General features: G+C 39.2%; 1 protein-coding gene across 12 annotated transcripts in view; it reads right to left on the bottom strand.

The window, feature by feature from the left end:
* OSBPL6 (oxysterol binding protein like 6) overlaps positions 1-16,881 on the bottom strand; it is a 209,440-nt gene that overhangs the window by 15,152 nt on the left and 177,407 nt on the right. For 9 of the 12 annotated variants that reach the window (XR_013828658.1, XM_079923837.1, XM_079923832.1 and 6 more), the window contains 5 exons: positions 10,077-10,184; positions 8,263-8,400; positions 2,106-2,193; positions 1,044-1,297; positions 150-287 (listed from right to left, as the gene is read on the bottom strand). Coding sequence is in view for 11 of the 12 variants with exons in the window: in XM_079923837.1 (XP_079779963.1) it covers positions 150-287; positions 1,044-1,297; positions 2,106-2,193; positions 8,263-8,400; positions 10,077-10,184 (726 nt within the window). In the remaining variant the exon portion in view is untranslated. Of the gene's footprint in view, positions 1-149; positions 288-1,043; positions 1,298-2,079; positions 2,194-8,262; positions 8,401-10,076; positions 10,185-16,881 lie in introns of those variants that run through there. The other 3 variants (XM_079923841.1, XM_079923833.1, XM_079923834.1) reach the window with 2 other exon arrangements.

Raw genomic sequence — 16,881 nt, 5'->3', positions numbered from 1 at the left:
TTGTAGTTATATAGATAGGCTAAGTGAATTTTCTGTTAATTAGTATTATAACCCATCTCAATCAGATGTTTATCAAAAAGCTATTTTCATCATCAAACAGCACTCCTACAGTTTCTATACAGAAACTCACTGAGTCCAGTGGGACTTACCTGTTCTGAGAAAAAACGGAATCCTTTGTCCTCTCTAATGCATTCATAAGTCTCCCCAAGGACAGGGTTGAATGGCTTACTTCCTGCTCTGAAATAGGTGGAGCAATATCCTGAAACTGCAAATGCAGCAATAAGAACCTGTTAAAACATTTAAGAAAGGAAAATAATATAGGAGAGACTACTTCCAGGTCTGCTTGTCTCTTATTCCTCTAGATTTTATACATCCCCATCAGTGGGTGCTCATTTGGCGGCATCTGCATTTTCTATTTTTTGCACACACTCTTCATATACTCATAGGGAAAAAAAGATAATTGAAAATGAGCTTAAACTCTCTTCATGGGAACCAGCAGACAACTGAAGCCAAATATTCTTCATTTATCTGTCTGTCCAACTTCCTGAGTATCACAGAGTTCAAGGTTCTGAAAGCCAGTGTATAGGTTATGCCATTTGCACAATCTTAGCAGGAGGGTTGTGGCTGGTGGTGCTTTTCAGAGGGCAGGTCAAGTTTTCCACAATCACATGGAGTAGAGGCCAGGGCAAAGAACAAACAGGAGGTTACTTTCTCAGACCTAAGTTCCTGAACAAATGGGCTCCCCTGGCATTCAGGAAAAGCTGATAAAGCAAGGCTAGGCATGTCTTAAACCTGTGAGGAGGGTGATACCTTTACATTCTAACTTTAGAACCACCCAGAACCAAGAATAAGTCACAAGGTGTGTATCTTTCAGTAGAGGTATCTGGATCTTTTTGGCCCTGCCTGGTTTATGCAATGGATTCCTCTTACCTATGTGGTGAGAGTATTAGGCAACAACCAAATATGCTATCATAATGAATTCTGCCTTAGCCCAGGTCTAGGGTTGGCAAATCTCCAAAGGGCGCTGCTCTGTTATTTATTACCATGCGCTCATAGGGACTGTCCGTTTCCGAAGCCTTGTCCAGAAGCTCACTATACTCCATTTCCTCGCAGAGATGCTGCAGAGTGTTGAGTGGCTCGTTTAGCTCCACAGGCATGGAGACTTTAGACAGGTCTTTACCGATGTTGTTCCTCAAGATATTCCATAGGTTAATGTTACTGGTGTCGGGACAGGGAGCTGGCAGGCGTGCTCGACGTCCGTTTCGGAAGGCTCCTCCTGTAAGCTCCCCGTTCAAGACTGGAAGAGGGAGAAAGAGGAGAATCACAGTGCAAGAGATCTTGCTTTTCTTATTTCCCAGAACCTGGGAGGGTAGGAACCCTTTCAAATAATTCTGATTGTGATACATTTCTTAAGGCTTCATTATACTCTCTCAAGAGGGAAGAGAATTATTTCAATACAAGGTTGCTGATAAATGCACAAAACATCAACGTACAGTTTTTTAAACAAAGTGTTAAATATACTTAAGTATTACACAATAAAAGACAAGTCAAACTTCTAAAAATTAAATATATTTAATACGAAGGACATAAAATTTTGGTTTGCCCAAGAACTAAACTTTTTCTTTTTTTCTGTATGTCTTTTATTATTATTATTATTTAATTTTTGAATTTTATTTTATTTATATTTTTATACAGCAGGTTCTTATTAGTCATCCATTTTATACACATCAGTGTATACATGTCAATCCCAACCTCCCAATTCATCACACCCCCACCCCGACCCCCCCGCCGCTTTCCCCCCTTGGTGTCCATACGTTTGTTCTCTACATCTGTGTCTCAACTTCTGCCCTGCAAACCGGTTCATCTGTACCATTTTTCTAGGTTCCATATATATGCGTTAATATACGATATTTAAACTTTTTCTTTTAACCATCTACCTAACAAAATTTTCAACCATTTACCTCACCAGATTATATGAGTAACAATTTATTGATCAGCTGCAAAAGGAAAAATTAGCTATGGGGTCAAAATGATTGTTCATTGAATCATCAGCATTGTAACTTGGCATGTAGATAGAACCACCTGGAAGCTCAAAGGATGCATACTTTGCCGAGAAATGTTGTCTGCAACACTGGTGTTGTCTTCAGATATATTATCACTCACATCACTGATGTAAGACTCATCATCTGAAGCCTAAGGAAGGGAAGAAAGTAGAAAGGATCAGAACTCTCATTCAGTCTTGAAAGTTCAGAAAAATCAAACAATGAAAAACAACAGGATATTGCCCAAATGAGAAGCGGAGGTCACAGTGGGAACTGTATGTGGCATATGTGCAATGAACACCTGAGGGTCCCCCGTGAGCCAGAATGTAGGATTGCCAGAAAGCAGCCCTGTCTTTAAGTAGCTTTCTGTCTTAGTTGGGCTGAGACGCTGGGGGAGGCCAGCGCATAACCAGAAATGTTTCAATTCAACACAGTAAGAATGTGCAAAAAAAGGAGGCCCTATGGATCCCCCTAGAGGAGTCAGGACAGGCTGCCTGGAGGAAGTAGTATTTGAACTGGGTGTTGGAGGATGCAGGAGTTGCCCAGTTGTTAGAAGGGGGAGAAGCACAAGAAGAAGGGATAGTGTGCAACAGCAAGGACCATGAGAGAAACATTTATTCTAGGAGTGCTAAGAAGTCGAGTGGCTGTAACAGAGGACAGGGTGAACGAGATGAGGTCCGACTGTGAAGGGTTTTTCATGTCAACATAAAGAGTTCACAATATAATCATATGAGTTATTAAATGCAAGGAAATGACAGAGTCATATTTAATTCTCAGGAAGATACTCAGCAGCTTTCCCTAGGGAGGCCAGACAATAGGATCCTACATAGATCTGGGTAAGAAATACTGACCAGTAACACTAAGATGGCCACAGTAAGGATCAAGTAGTTAAACTGCATTTGGGAACCACATCTGAAGTATACGGACAAAATCTGGCAGATTATCTGGGGGCAGGGGAGAAAGATTTAGGGACAGGGAGAAATCGAGAACTAAGCCATTCTCTACGTGAGAGAAACATGGAACTAAAATGAAACCAAAATTCACATAAGAATAAAATTAAGGGGCAGGGACTTCCTTGGTGGTCCAGTGGTTAAGACTCCGTGCTCCCAGTGCAGGCGGCCTGGGTCTGATCTCTGGTCAGGGAACTAAGATCCCACATACTGTAACTAAGCACGCGCACTGCAACTACCGAGCCCATGTGCTCTAGAGACCGCGTGCTGCAACTAGAGAAGCCCGCACACCACAACGAAGGCCCAGCACAGGCAAAAAAAAAAAAAAAAAGAATAAAATTAAGGGGCAACATATGTACTAAGGGGATTTAGAGACAGAGCAGATAAGAAAACAGAGAAGTACTGTAGAGCCATTCAGAGGAATGGGAAAACCAATGTTTCTACTATAGGCAAGAAAGCTGTTGATACTTATTTACTATCTTCAAAATGGAAATATGCTGTTAATTTTTCTGAACATAAAAACAAACATTCTTATCGTAAAAAGTTAGAAATTACATGAAGCTAAACAGATGATATGAAAATCATCCATTCTATGACCTAAAAGAAATCACTTTCAACATTTCATAGGTACTACCCCCAATTTCAAAATGCCTATGTAAACACACTGATACGTTTATCTTTAGATACTGAAAAAGGGGATTGTTTTACATACTATTTTATAGTGTTCTGAATATACTTCCATTCTTATAAATATAGCTCTTCATCCTTACTTGGAATGGCAACGTATTTCATTAGACAGTTATATAACATAAGGAACTTAACCAGCATTCACGTGGCTTCCAATTTTTTATTACTTACAGACAATACTTGGATGAACATCCTTGTAAACATATTTCTGTGAATCTGTCTGGCAATTTCATTAAGATTTATTCCCAGAAGCGAAATTGCTGGGTCAAATGAGTCTCTTTTAGGCTTTAGCTGTATGTTGCCAAATTGCTCTCCTAGAAGACTGTACTGTATTACATCGTTCTCATCATCAGTATATGAGAGCATCCATCTCTCACACCCACTTAAACACTATACATTATCAATCTATATTAGTATGTATCTACCTAACACACATAAAAGATCTCGTTTGAATTTCATCTTTAGTGAAACTGCTGTCTTATCTTTCACACATTTTTCAGCTTGTCATATACACTGCATTTTTTTCTAGTTTGCAATTTATTTTTTAATTTGTTTATGCCACTCTTTTTGGCCATGTAAAAGTTTTAAATTTGTATGTAATAAAAACCATCAGCCTTTGCCTTTAAGGTTTCTGGATTTATTGCTGATGTTTTTAATAGAGTTGGGGAGAATTCATATATTTAGGGAGATAGAGTTATACTCAGAATGATTTTGCGTAAATGAATAATGATAGTTTTGCTTTTGCGCCCTGAGCAATGCTATAAAGATAGCAAATTGAGAATAAAGTCTTTTTCTCATTTGTATTTTCCCACTGCAGCTGGCTTCCAGTTCTCATTGACTGCAACTAAATGGAAGGCTAAGCCTTTAGGCCCATGAAAGCCACATTCTAAACCTTGATAGAAATAAAAGGTAAATCAAACTCTTCCATGTGATTTCTCTGAAAAAAGCTAATCACATCCAATTATGTTAAGAGAAGACAAAGGCCTGCCTGAACCTAATTCATGTTGCATGCATGTTTATTACATGAACATTTAGAAGCTATAAACAGTCTAGTCCTCTTCAATTTCTAATTTCACCCAAACTAATATATGATAGAAATAGTCCAATATCCATGCCCATGTAGAAAGTTCCGTGTAGAATATAAAAGAGCTCTACAATGACAGTGGGCCCTGAATAAGATCTATATTATCGTATGTGTGAGCAGTAGCTAAGGCCGGGCAGTCTGGCTATGGTCCACTCACGTTGTCCTGTATATACAGTTAAGGCTCTGCCATATTATACTGAAACAGTTAATATATATTAGTTTTCTCTCCCATGCTCAAGAAGTCTTGGAGCCAAATATTTCTCTTTAAGAGGCTTGGGATTCAAGAGAGTTCAGGAAATATTTTTTTCTAACTGCGACCAGGCATGCAGCATTGCAGAAACAAGTTTAAAAGGCAAGTTTAAAAGGCAAGGAAGTAGATCATTCTGGAAGTGAGAAGAACTTTTTTTTTAAAGAGGTTGCGCATTCATTAAGTGAAGCACATAAAGATTTTTCTCTCAGTTATGGAAAATGTTAATGTAAGACAGCTAAGGCCCAGATGGTTCTCCGATTAATCATATGTAATGAGCTATAAGCATTCTTTCCTTCATTCAGTTAGCAAATATTTACTGAGTTCCTGGTTCACCAGAATGTTCTAGTGCTGGGAACAGAGTGGTGAAATCTCTGCCCTCGCTCTAGTGGGGGGAGACACACAATAAACATACGAAATATATATTTTGTTGGATAGTGATGAGCATTATGGAAAAAAAATCAGAAGGGAAGAGGCATGTGAAAGGTCAGGGGTGAGGAGGAAATGGTAGCTCTACATTGTAGGTAGGGCATCCAGGGTAGGCTTCTCAGAAGGTGACTTTTGAGTAGACTGAAGTGAGTGAGCGATTTGACCGCGTGGCGCTGAAGTGTTCAGCCAGGGTGGGCGGCAATGCAGAGGCCCAAGAGCCTTTGGCAGCTGTCATGCAGAATATGCAGTTGAGCCCATCCTGGAGCGGCTACTAGGATTCTCACATGTACAGTAAACTAACCAGGTGGGCTTGCCAAGTCTGTTGTCCAGAGACTCAAGGAGCCTTCTGGGGGCATCTCATCACAAGGGAACTTGGAAACTTGGGCAGATGAGGTTGCCTCAGGAACAAAGTCTTAGCCTAAGGGGAAGAGCAACCTTGAGAACATGGAGGTGCCTGTCACTTGGGTTTATCTCCTGGTCTAGCTTCTTCAAATACTTAAGACTGAGTGTTGTGATAAAGGGGAAAGATTTAAGTAAAACACAGACATTTTATGAAAACCTGTAAGATCCAGTCACAAAGAATAGATGTATAGCTTAGTTCTTTCCAGTGTGGGTTGTAGGAGAGAGTCACTTTTCTTATTTCAGCAACAGACAAGGGGTGTCTGGAGCAAATTGACAACTGCAGGAAGCACTCCATTGGCCTCTGGAAGGCACCAGAAGAGAGGCTGCAAGAAGCTGCAGCTGAGAGCAGAGACCAGATTATGAGTCTTTGTACGATAGCTAAGGAGTTTATATTGGACACTGGGGAATAGGGACATCATCAGATTTGCATTTTGGAAAGATTAGCCAGGCTGCCCAGTGGAAAATGGATTCGAGGAGGCAATAAAGGAGGCAGGAAAACTAGTTATGGAGACTGACAGGGTAATTTAGGTGGGGAGCTGATGAAGGATTGAATTGCAGTAGCAGCAGTGAAGCTTTAGGAAATTATATGTATCTGAGAGTATTTAGGTGACAGAAGTTACAGAACCCGATGAGTAAATCAACATGGGTGATGGGTGGTAGTGAAGGGAAATACTGAGGCAACTCAGGTATTTGATGTGAACAACTGGGGAGAAAAGCACTTAGAAAAGCAATATGAGAAGTATGGGTTAAGTTTGAGTTTTTCCCCTTGGGGGGTGTGTGTGTGCATGTGTGTAAGGGGGCTGCTGATTAATTCACTTGGACATGCTGAATTAGACAGTCTGTGGAGCACCGAGGTGGCAATGTCTCACAGGCAGGTGGTTGGGTGGATCCTGAGCTGACTCTTGCTCTCTCTTTAGACCTGCTTTCTCCCTGAGCTGTAGACCTGAATATCCAACAGGTTGCCAGATAACTCCACTGGGAGGTCTGATAAACTCACAATGCCTTAAAGTGAGTATATCAACTCTACACGCCTCTGTCATCTACTACCTTGCCCCTCTATCGGCCACTTGGTCCACTCTTCTTTCACGGGGGTAGCACCACCCTCTTGCTTGGACTCATGCATGTAACCTGCTTCACATCCTCATTTCAGCATTGCCAGTGGCTGGTGCAAGTGGCAACTGGGTGCCCAGTTGAATGTGACCCCAAGAACTAGAAACAGGGAAATTAGGTTGCTCTCATAGGGCTATGCTATAAACTTATCAGATGATGGGTCAAAGCCCAGATAATGTATAGTTAAGTTTGTCTGCTTGAATAAGGACAAAGAACTGGGTCAGCAATGGAAGCCCAGAAAAGGGAGCGTCAGAGAAAAAAATGCCGGTAGCATGTAGAACTAGCATTAAACTAGTTCTCTGTCTTGTGAATGGGAGTTTCTGTGAATCTTTTAATGTATGACTTGGAATCTGAGAGGCAAGTGCCTAGCTTGATGTGGTAACAAATTCAGTACCTGATACAAGAATTCTGTTTTAGCTTTTCTCCATTAGAAAAGTGATGTGTTCACTCTTTCTTTCTATTTTCCACTTATTTTTGTTTCTAAAATCACTCATACTTCCAAACATACAAAAAGAACTACTACTAATTGTCAGGATTTTTCCTTTCAATCTATTTTCCATGCATATGGAAATAACACTGAGCAACTATTTCATCTCCTTTTTGTAAAAATGCAGTACAGATTTGCAATCTCAAATAGCAAAATTCTTAAACAACTGTGTGGGAAAGAGTTTTGGCTGCTTCTCCCATGCCAAAAAAGAAAAAAAAAAATTCTAAGTGTACTTGACTAAATTTCAGTAAAAGAATTTCTGCAACCTGACCAAGGAAGAGATTTCTTGTTTCCAAGACCTTGTCAAGATTCACAGGCATGACAAGCAATCCAATAACGCTTTTATGGTAGCCAGTGGTAACCTCCAAAAATGATAATTAGCCAACTAGATATGTGCTAGACATTATCCTTCTAAGTTCAAATTCTTGTCTCTGGTAAAGATGTGTATGGATGTGTGTGTGTGTCTGTACAAACATGAATGGTAATTTTCTTATTTTCTCACGCTTAATGTATTTATTAGCTAGTCTCCTTCTATAAAGGAGTCTGTTATCAACTATTTGTTTACCCTGAAATATGAACTGTACAGGTAAGTCAGAATAAATCTTGATTCTTTCTTTTCATTCATCAAATTTGTGACTATTGAGTTGGTGCCCAGTGTTAAGGGCTCAGTAAATGGAAACCATATAGTTTGCATGCTTTTGGCTTTGCTACTATTTGGACATCTTACTATAATATTTTTTTTTAAAAAAGTTCCACAGTCTTACTTTCTTTAACCGAAACTCATGGCCAGAAGCAGTTAGGCTTGATGCATCAAGGAACCTTACCTCATTCTCTGATGAGCTTGCAGAGAGGAGCACTTCTTGGGCATCGAAGAACTCAGAGACAGACTCCGACATGGAGAGGCGGCTCTCATTGGCTACTTGCTGTGACAGGGGGAGACTGACATGGATTTGCTCACCAGCCTATAGAAGAGAAAAGCAGATGGTGTAATCCTTTTCTTCCCTGTAAGAATGGCTATTTGTTCAAATGAGACCATGACGTACTAGCCAGATTTCTAGAAAAATTCATACTATATGTTAAAAAAGTGGTGACCACAGCTAATTTTCACTTGCAACTGAGTAATGACCACTGCATAAGTTTCCTTCCAATATGCCTAAAGAATCCAAAAGGTGCAGCTGAAAGGTGAGTTGATTTTAAATCTATGCTCAATTAATATTAAGTGGAATGTAACAGGTTGAGCCCCTATCAATACTCTGAATTGACTGTGGAGACAAGTTCCTTGTCACATGCTTAGGCTTGTCATTAACTAGCCATATTCTAACCAGTATACTACACCTCAAGCAGTATCTGTAGAAACCACTAGAGATATGCTAAGAAAACAGTCTAGAAGACTAATTTTTGAGACGGAATATATAAAAGTCATTTTCCAGTTTGATCATGAATTTTATCCAATGAAACATATGATTAGAGTATTGAACCTTATTTCAAATTGCATTTTTATTCAGTAAGTAATAAATATTGTTTTCAAGGATACAATTTAAGTTTCAATCAGAAAAATATGTAAGAGAACTAAAATATATATATTCTAGTACACATTTCAAGTTGCAAAGAAGATTCAAACTGAGATGGTTGACTAATTTTTGAATGACAAAATTTTAGAAATACCTCTAGATTCTGGGCAGTTGAGTAGGCATAAGTGTCATCAGAGATCACAGGACCCATGGAGGTGGATGGACGCGGGGTGGGTAACTTACATCAAAGAGAAGCTGTCTGGGGATGGTATTTCCTAAGCAGTTAGATGGCAGAACACTTGCACCCACAGATTTCTAGAAAAATGTACATTTTTGGTGCAAATATGGCCTCAGTGTTAGTTAAAACTCTCACCTTGTTACATGTATTACTGTTGAAAAGTATAAATTCTCATGGCTAAAAATAATAATTTTATAAAGGGTTATAAACAGAATTATACACTCAAGTTTAGCCCAAATACTGAATGTTCTCCTATCCTCTAACCATTTCTTCAAAAATTCTTCTGAAAAATGGAGTAATAGCACCTACCTCAGAGAGTTGTTGGGGGTGTGAAATGAGATAACATGTATAAACTGGGTTAGCACAATGCCAAGCACATAGTAAGCATTCACTTGACACGCGTTAACCATTAATTATTAGCATCATCATCAGTAGGAACTGTAGCAGCACTAATAGTAGTATCTTAGCAAGGTCAGGTGACTGCTCTTCTTAGATAGGACTTTTAAAACAAACCTTAAGCAAACTTTTATTTAGCACCTTCTCAGCTGAAAGAGTTTGTTTTCAACATTTCATGGGCCACTGACGATAAGAAATATTTCAAATGAAGAGTGAGAGAAAATTCACAAGCTGGAGTATATACAAACTAAATATTCAGTAGCATGAGATGAACACAGGAATAAATAAAAACGGACAACGGATCACCAATAATCAATGATGTCAAGCTCATGTACATCCTTCACTCCAAAGAACACTGAACTGTCAGCAACACAATATTTATGCAGGGAATCATATCAGCAGTGAAAGAACTATATAAAAAATAAATAAAAATAGGCAGTAGATTTAGGTGCTATAAAATAAGTATTCTACATCTATTAAAAATGAGTCTTACCTCATCAGGGCTAGGAATAATATTTACACTGACAACCTGATCACAAATAATAGATTCTGAATGTATTCTGTTCAACCGACTCCTTAGTTCAGCGTTCTGGTTGAGTGCCTTAAAATAACAAAAACCGCATATGTAATTTCAAGTTGTGACGCAAGCATAAAGCAGAACAAGCACACAGGTACACTTCAGACAACAAAGTCTTATGATGTTCTTAGCTGAAACTTTTGGAGCCACCATAGGCCAGATCCCCCTGGTAAGAAGGAAATAAATGGCTCAGAATTGAGGCACTCATTTTTTTGCAATATAAGACCACTACTTAGTAGGTTAGTGGGTTGAAAGAGTTCATGGATTTCATAAAAATGATTCATGGGATTTTTCTCTCCCTTACAGTCAGGTCCATTACACCCAAGCCCAGTCTACCACCACATATATATCACATTTTACACCCTAGTATAAAAATTATTGATTCTTTCCATTTTTTTTTTTTTTTGGTTTTAGTTTCTAAAATTTGGGAGTTGTTTCAAAACCAGATATCTTAAAAATTATTTGGAAATGTAGTGAACAATGAACTGGCTTTATTTTATATCTAGAGCTATATTTTAGTCTGGTGAAAGAAAATAGTTGTCTTTCCACTTTCTAGGAGCACATAATTAATACCTATGACAGTACCGCAGAACTAACTCAAGCGTAGACCAAAGATGCCTTCCTTGAACAGTGTAAACATCGACAAGTATAATAAAGAACATATCACAAAAAGGAAACTAACTCCAAGCTACCTGCATCTCATGACTTTTAACACATCCTAAGTCAGCATCAGTAAAACACCATCTGCTACAACCCAGTTTAGAGGGTGGGGCAGAAAGAGAACAGCTTTACATAAGCATGGGCTCCCTAACAGGGGCCCTGTGGACAGAGGCACATGGAGCACATTAGTGCATGGGAACCTGTTCCATATACAGAAGACACATGTAGCTGACTGGATTACACCAAGTCTCAAGTAAAAGACCTTTGTGAGGACAAAGCCCAGTGAAAAGCTGGACAGCTCCTTTCCTTTCCATTAAAACCAGCAATTAGAAGATGGAAGTGAATGTTTCAGAGTGAAAGATAAATGTCAGGACTTACTGAAGAGCACATCTGCCCCAGGGAGTGAGGATTCTGCTTTTCTTTGTAAAGAGTCGATGACTACGGGAAACCAATACATAGACAAATATAACAGCATAACTATAACTCTGTACCTATTAAATCACCCAGGATAAATTACACAGTGGCTAAACTTCACACTTGCATTGAGTGGTGCAGAATCCTTGGGCATGGAGCACAGAACAGCTCCTCTCCCTTCATCCCAGCTTTTGCTTTTTAAGAAGAAAACTGTTCACTCACAGCTTTTGGCTTTTGTTTAAAGTCTTTAGAACCAGTTCATAAAATATGTGTAAAACAGAACACACTTGGTCTTGTGGGCTGTCAAGTATTGATGGATTAAAGGTGGACACAGATCCTACAGTCATATTGCAGACAGGAGGAAATATGTGTCCAGTTCTCTGAGAAAACAGGGATGTGTTAGTGAGAAAAAAGGTGATTACTTTTTTAGTAAATAAACCATGTGCTTCCTAATACCTTTATATTCTGCAAAAGTGCTCAGGATCATTTTTCTTGGAGCAAAATCTCGAACACTTGAAATTTGAAAAAAAAATACTGTATCATTCATATTCTTTGTGACTACATATGCTTATTTGTTCTTTCATTATTTTTCTGTCCACAAGTGTACTGAAAGCTGTCTTAGTTATTGAAGTAATTAGAACCAGATATATTTTGTTGTCTTGGAAGTAGGAGGCCTTGTTGTAGGTTGTTTGATGGTTTTAATTGCAGAATCACATTCATGGCTTCAGGGTTTCACACAAACCTCAACTAAGGGTTCCTCCAGAGTAACTGCACCTTCTGTTGCCCCTGGAACAGAGTTAACAAAACAAACCCCACAAAAACTCAAGGGCAAGGATAAGTAATGTTTTTTTCAGAGGGTGGGAGTTTTACACACAAGTTTCCCATTTATAAGGAAACTTGGAGAATTGTTTGCTCTGGATGTCTAAGAAAGTTAAATTCCCATTTAAGCGCTCATCTCATCCAGTATTCATTAAATGTAATCTTGCCTACAGGTGTGTGTGTGAAGGCACACAAGGTGGCCTCTAGCTGATAATATCAATAGGAAATGAGATGAAAATTAAAGGAATATTGTATTAATAATATATATGCAGTGGTAGAAAAACGTTACGTGGCACAAAAAAGCGTGGAAATAAATAACTATTCCAACTCTGGCAACCCCAAGGGCAGAGGGTGTAAGCAGATGCGGAGCATGCAACAGCCCATTTCTGTGTGTCTTGCCAGGACGGCTCCTCCTTTTGCCTCAATCACACAGACTGTTTTGAAGTTGGCTACAACCAAGCGCCATGAGCGCTCTTAGGGAGTGCTCAGGACCACATTTGTTACCTCCCTCCCTGAAGCTCACCTATTTTCTCTACAACGATATTATGGAAACATCCTTGGGAACATCGAGGTATACAGATATTTTCAGTGAAATGACACTATTAGTGATAATTAACATAGAAGAGCCCAGCTGATGGCAGAAACAATATACAGAATGCACCCGAGGAGTCTGTACCGTGGAGAAGCGAGGGAAAAGGAGGCACGTCGCCAGCCACTTGCACCAGCTCATGAGCAAGAAAAGCCATGGGAACTTGTGAGTAATAACATTGCTCCAGGAGTGGCAGGCGGGGCCAAGGCCTAGCAGGCAGGAAGCAGCCTCGGGCTCAGGAACTGTGCCTAGATTCTTTAGGAAGTCTCACTACTTGCTTCCATAAGTGAGTTCAGACCGCACTACAAACTCTCGGCAAAGTATACTCATTTTCCCACACCTCATGTCCCTCATACACACTCAAGCGTAATATATCCAAGAAACACATAATTCCCGACCCACCTATAAAAGAAGTTACCATCTTGAAGTTCTGAGCCAGAGTTAATTGCCCAAATCCTCACCTCCTTGGCTATTAACTACCATTCACCCTCCTAGGCAGACAATGGGTGAGAATTTACCCTAGACTGGGTGAGACTCTGGCATAGCATATGCATTTTACTGAATGGAACTGTGGGTTCTGGGAAGGACACATAGAAGCCTGAAGGCTGGAGAAGGATATGAAACAGGGCAATATGGGATCACCAGAAGACTTACACCCCTCAGATAAAAGCAAAACTGGTTGAAAAGGAGTGAGAATATGAGTATGGAAACTGTCAAAGCTAGAGCTATCAAGAACCTGGGTATCTCTTAAAAATCACCTTGTTTTTTATTTAAAAAAATACTATTATAGTGTATTTGGAAAACACAAAAAAGTAGAAAAATATTTTTAAAAATTCATACCTTACTACCCGATCAACCAATTTCTGGTAGCTTGGTATATTTCTTTCTTTCTTTCTTTTTTTAAATTTATTTATTTAATTAATTTATTTTTGGCTGCATTGGGACTTCGTTGCTGCACGTGGGCTTTCTCTCTAGTTGCAGTGAGCGGAGGCTACTCTTCGTTGCGGTGTGTGCACTTCTCATTGTGGTGGCTTCTCTTGTTGGGAAGCACGAGCTCTAGGCGTGCGGACTTCAGTAGTTGTGGCATGTGGGTTCAGCAGTTGTGGCTCGTGGGCTCTAGAGCACAGGCTCAGTAGTTGTGGCACACGGGCTTAGTTGCTCCGCGGCATGTGGGATCTTCCCGGACCAGGGCTTGAACCAGTGTCCCCTGCATTGGCAGGCGGATTCTTAACCACTGCGCCACCAGGGAAGCCTGGTAGCTTGGTATAGTTCTTTCTAGCTTTTTTTCTTATGCATTTTCCACATTATTTAATGGGAACATACTCTACATCCTGTGTCTGCCACTTATTCTTTGTACACAGATATTTATTTTATGTTTCAAACTCTTCACAAATGTGGTTTTAATAACTGCAGAACAAGTGATTATTTTCTACTCTTGGGCACTTACGTTGTTACTGATTGTTATTAGGATAAATAATGCTGCCATGAACGTTTATGTGCATATAGGCTTTCTACATTCAGCATTAACCCCTTAGGTTATACATATCAGCCATGGACCAAAGGGTCAAAGGGTGAAATATTTTTAAGGCTTTTAATAAATATTGCCAAATTATGTCCAAAATGACATCAATTTAAAGTTACTGGATAGCTAAAAAAAAGATGTAAAGGATTCTATGAAGAATATCTTCATATACAACAAATTTGGCCAAGTCTCAGGGAACTCTGAAATTCAGGAACAAATCCACTTAAAACATTTATCCCAACACAGAATACTTATTTTGGATGTATAAAATGTTGTAGACAGGAAGGATGGTAAACGCTATGACTGGGATCTTAATTATGCTGCTATGTGCCTTAAGCCAATGTTTTTGCTTACATTCCCAAACATACCACGTTTCACCGATTCTAATACGCACAATTCCTCAAACATTAACACCTCTGAAGCACTGGTCAGTTTAACTGACAGTTTTTTCCTTCTTAGTAATGCACAGAATGACAGCACATCTAACGGTGGACGCCGTACTGATTTAATGAAATTCAGTAACTCTAGACTGAGTATTGGGTCATATTCTGCTGCTCACATTTGTATGGACCCAATACCCAATGCATTTAGCAAAAGCTGTGTACAAACTCCGGGGCCAGAAATCAAACTGGTAATAGTGACGGAGTGTAATGTATTGAGGACAGACTCAAGGCAAGTTGAATCTTTCCTTATAGTAATCTAGGGTGCTGAGTTTACCATAGGCTTACTATATACTATTTGATTTTGGTGTTCAGTACTTAAAATTATAGCTGCTGTGAAATAAGGTCATTTACAAAGGGATACATGCCACACAAAATACCTTGTCCTACAGGTGTAAATCCAACATCTATGCTGCCTTTCAGGTGTAAAAGTTTCCTTTTAAAGTTTCATGGGGTAAAATAACAGAATTATGTACATTTTTGTATATGTATAGATCAGGGATGAAATACTACTTTAGAAGAGAAATTCATTATACTGTTCAGCCTTGCAAATTATTACATGCCCAAGGCAGGTAAAAATTTATGCTGAGCATGTAGTGAAGAATGCTAATTTTACTTATCTTCTTATGCTATGTACCTTCTAAAAGGATGATGGAATTTGCCAAGTTGATATATTTAGAAGCTTTATTGAAAAGCTGCATTTTAATCATCAGACCTATATCAAATCAGACTTATGTCAAATAAAAAATAAGCTTTAAAAACGTAAGACTAATCTAAGAAGTTATTTAAACAGTCTCTCTCTCTCCTTCCCTTTCTGGGGGGAGACTTGGATTGGTAACTGTTCATTAAAAAAATATCTGGGTTTTAACTGATGATACCTGAATAAGGATCAAAGATGTCTTTAGGCTACCTAAAATCACACTATAATGTGAAGTTATATTAACATAGAAACATACGTAGAACAGCTGTCTCAATGTACTCAAGCTATTTCATATCTTGTTCAATCCTTAGGGCTATATTTAAAGAGGCACAATGAAAACAATAGAATTGGCCAATCAGGATGGCTACTTCAGTTAATTGTTTCCCATCTTCAATGTCTCCTTATCTGCTAGTTCCTTCCCTTCATGACACAAACAAACTTAGATGACTGCCAAATTCAAGGTTGACTTTCAGTCCATATATCATTTGCTGCTAAGTCAGACCCTGTTAACCTTTTCGTTCTTGAAATTATCAAAACTGTTTACCCTTGATCTCAATGATCATAGCTATCTAAATTTGTCAGCTGTTTACCCTGGGTTTCCATCAAAGGATCCTTGTTTTTTCAGCTTGTCCTTTAAATTCTAATGTTCTCTATGGCAGCTCCATTGGCCTCTTTTATTCTGACTGAAAACACAATTTATCAACATCTATAAATTCACCGATATACGGGGGTATCCACATCTTCCTGCCAGGGCCTCTCTCCTGAGCCCTAGAGCTCAGGAGGAAACGACCCACCCAATGGGAAGGTATGTACAGAACACAAGGATGTGAACACAGCCAAGATGCTGTGATAACACAGAACTGGAAGCACTGAATTCGCTAGTGGACAGGGTATAACTATCTTTATAGTCCCAAATTATTTTCAAATTTTTTGAGTTCAAGAAAATGAAGTAAATGTAACACGCCCTGCCCCTTGCAAATAATCCAACAAAAATCTATTGAGGTTCTAAGCCTAGATGCAAATAAATGTTTAGACAAGAGAAGGAAACATTTAACCCAAAGCACGCAGTCGATGTAATTTCATTTTATTTTACTTTTATTAGGTTGGTAACAGCTGCTGCTGTCTCCTGAGGTCCATCAAGGACCAATTCTTCCACGAACCTGATCTCTGGGTCTGCTCACAGCTCAGGCATCTCTCATTTCTCTGAACACGCAGAGGCCTGGAAATCTGCACTGCTCATGTGCCACTGGGAATGGACTACAGCATGGTCCATTTAACTGTTTCCTGAGTAAATACTGCTCATCTCAGTAGTCAGATCATGAACTTCCTGGGAACATGGCCAGGGCTACTTTTAACTTGGTGTCCTATACCTTGCACTGTACCTGAGGTACAGTAGTTGAATGAAACACAATGAATGAATGAACAAATGAATGACTGCTTTAAAATTTCTCTTCATCACCATTTCTAATCTCACCTGACCTCCCAAACTTAGATGTGTTTACTATTCTCTGTCTTACCAACAAGCAAATAAAAGCAAGCAGGCGGGAAACAAGCATATTTTCTTAGTACAAGCTTAT

The sequence above is a fragment of the Stenella coeruleoalba genome (assembly GCF_951394435.1).
Source record: "Stenella coeruleoalba genome assembly, chromosome: 6".
In the NCBI taxonomy this organism is placed as follows: domain Eukaryota; kingdom Metazoa; phylum Chordata; class Mammalia; order Artiodactyla; family Delphinidae; genus Stenella; species Stenella coeruleoalba.
The sequence above is the reverse complement of the archived record's forward strand: the minus strand, read 5'-3'. Positions and strand labels throughout refer to the sequence as shown.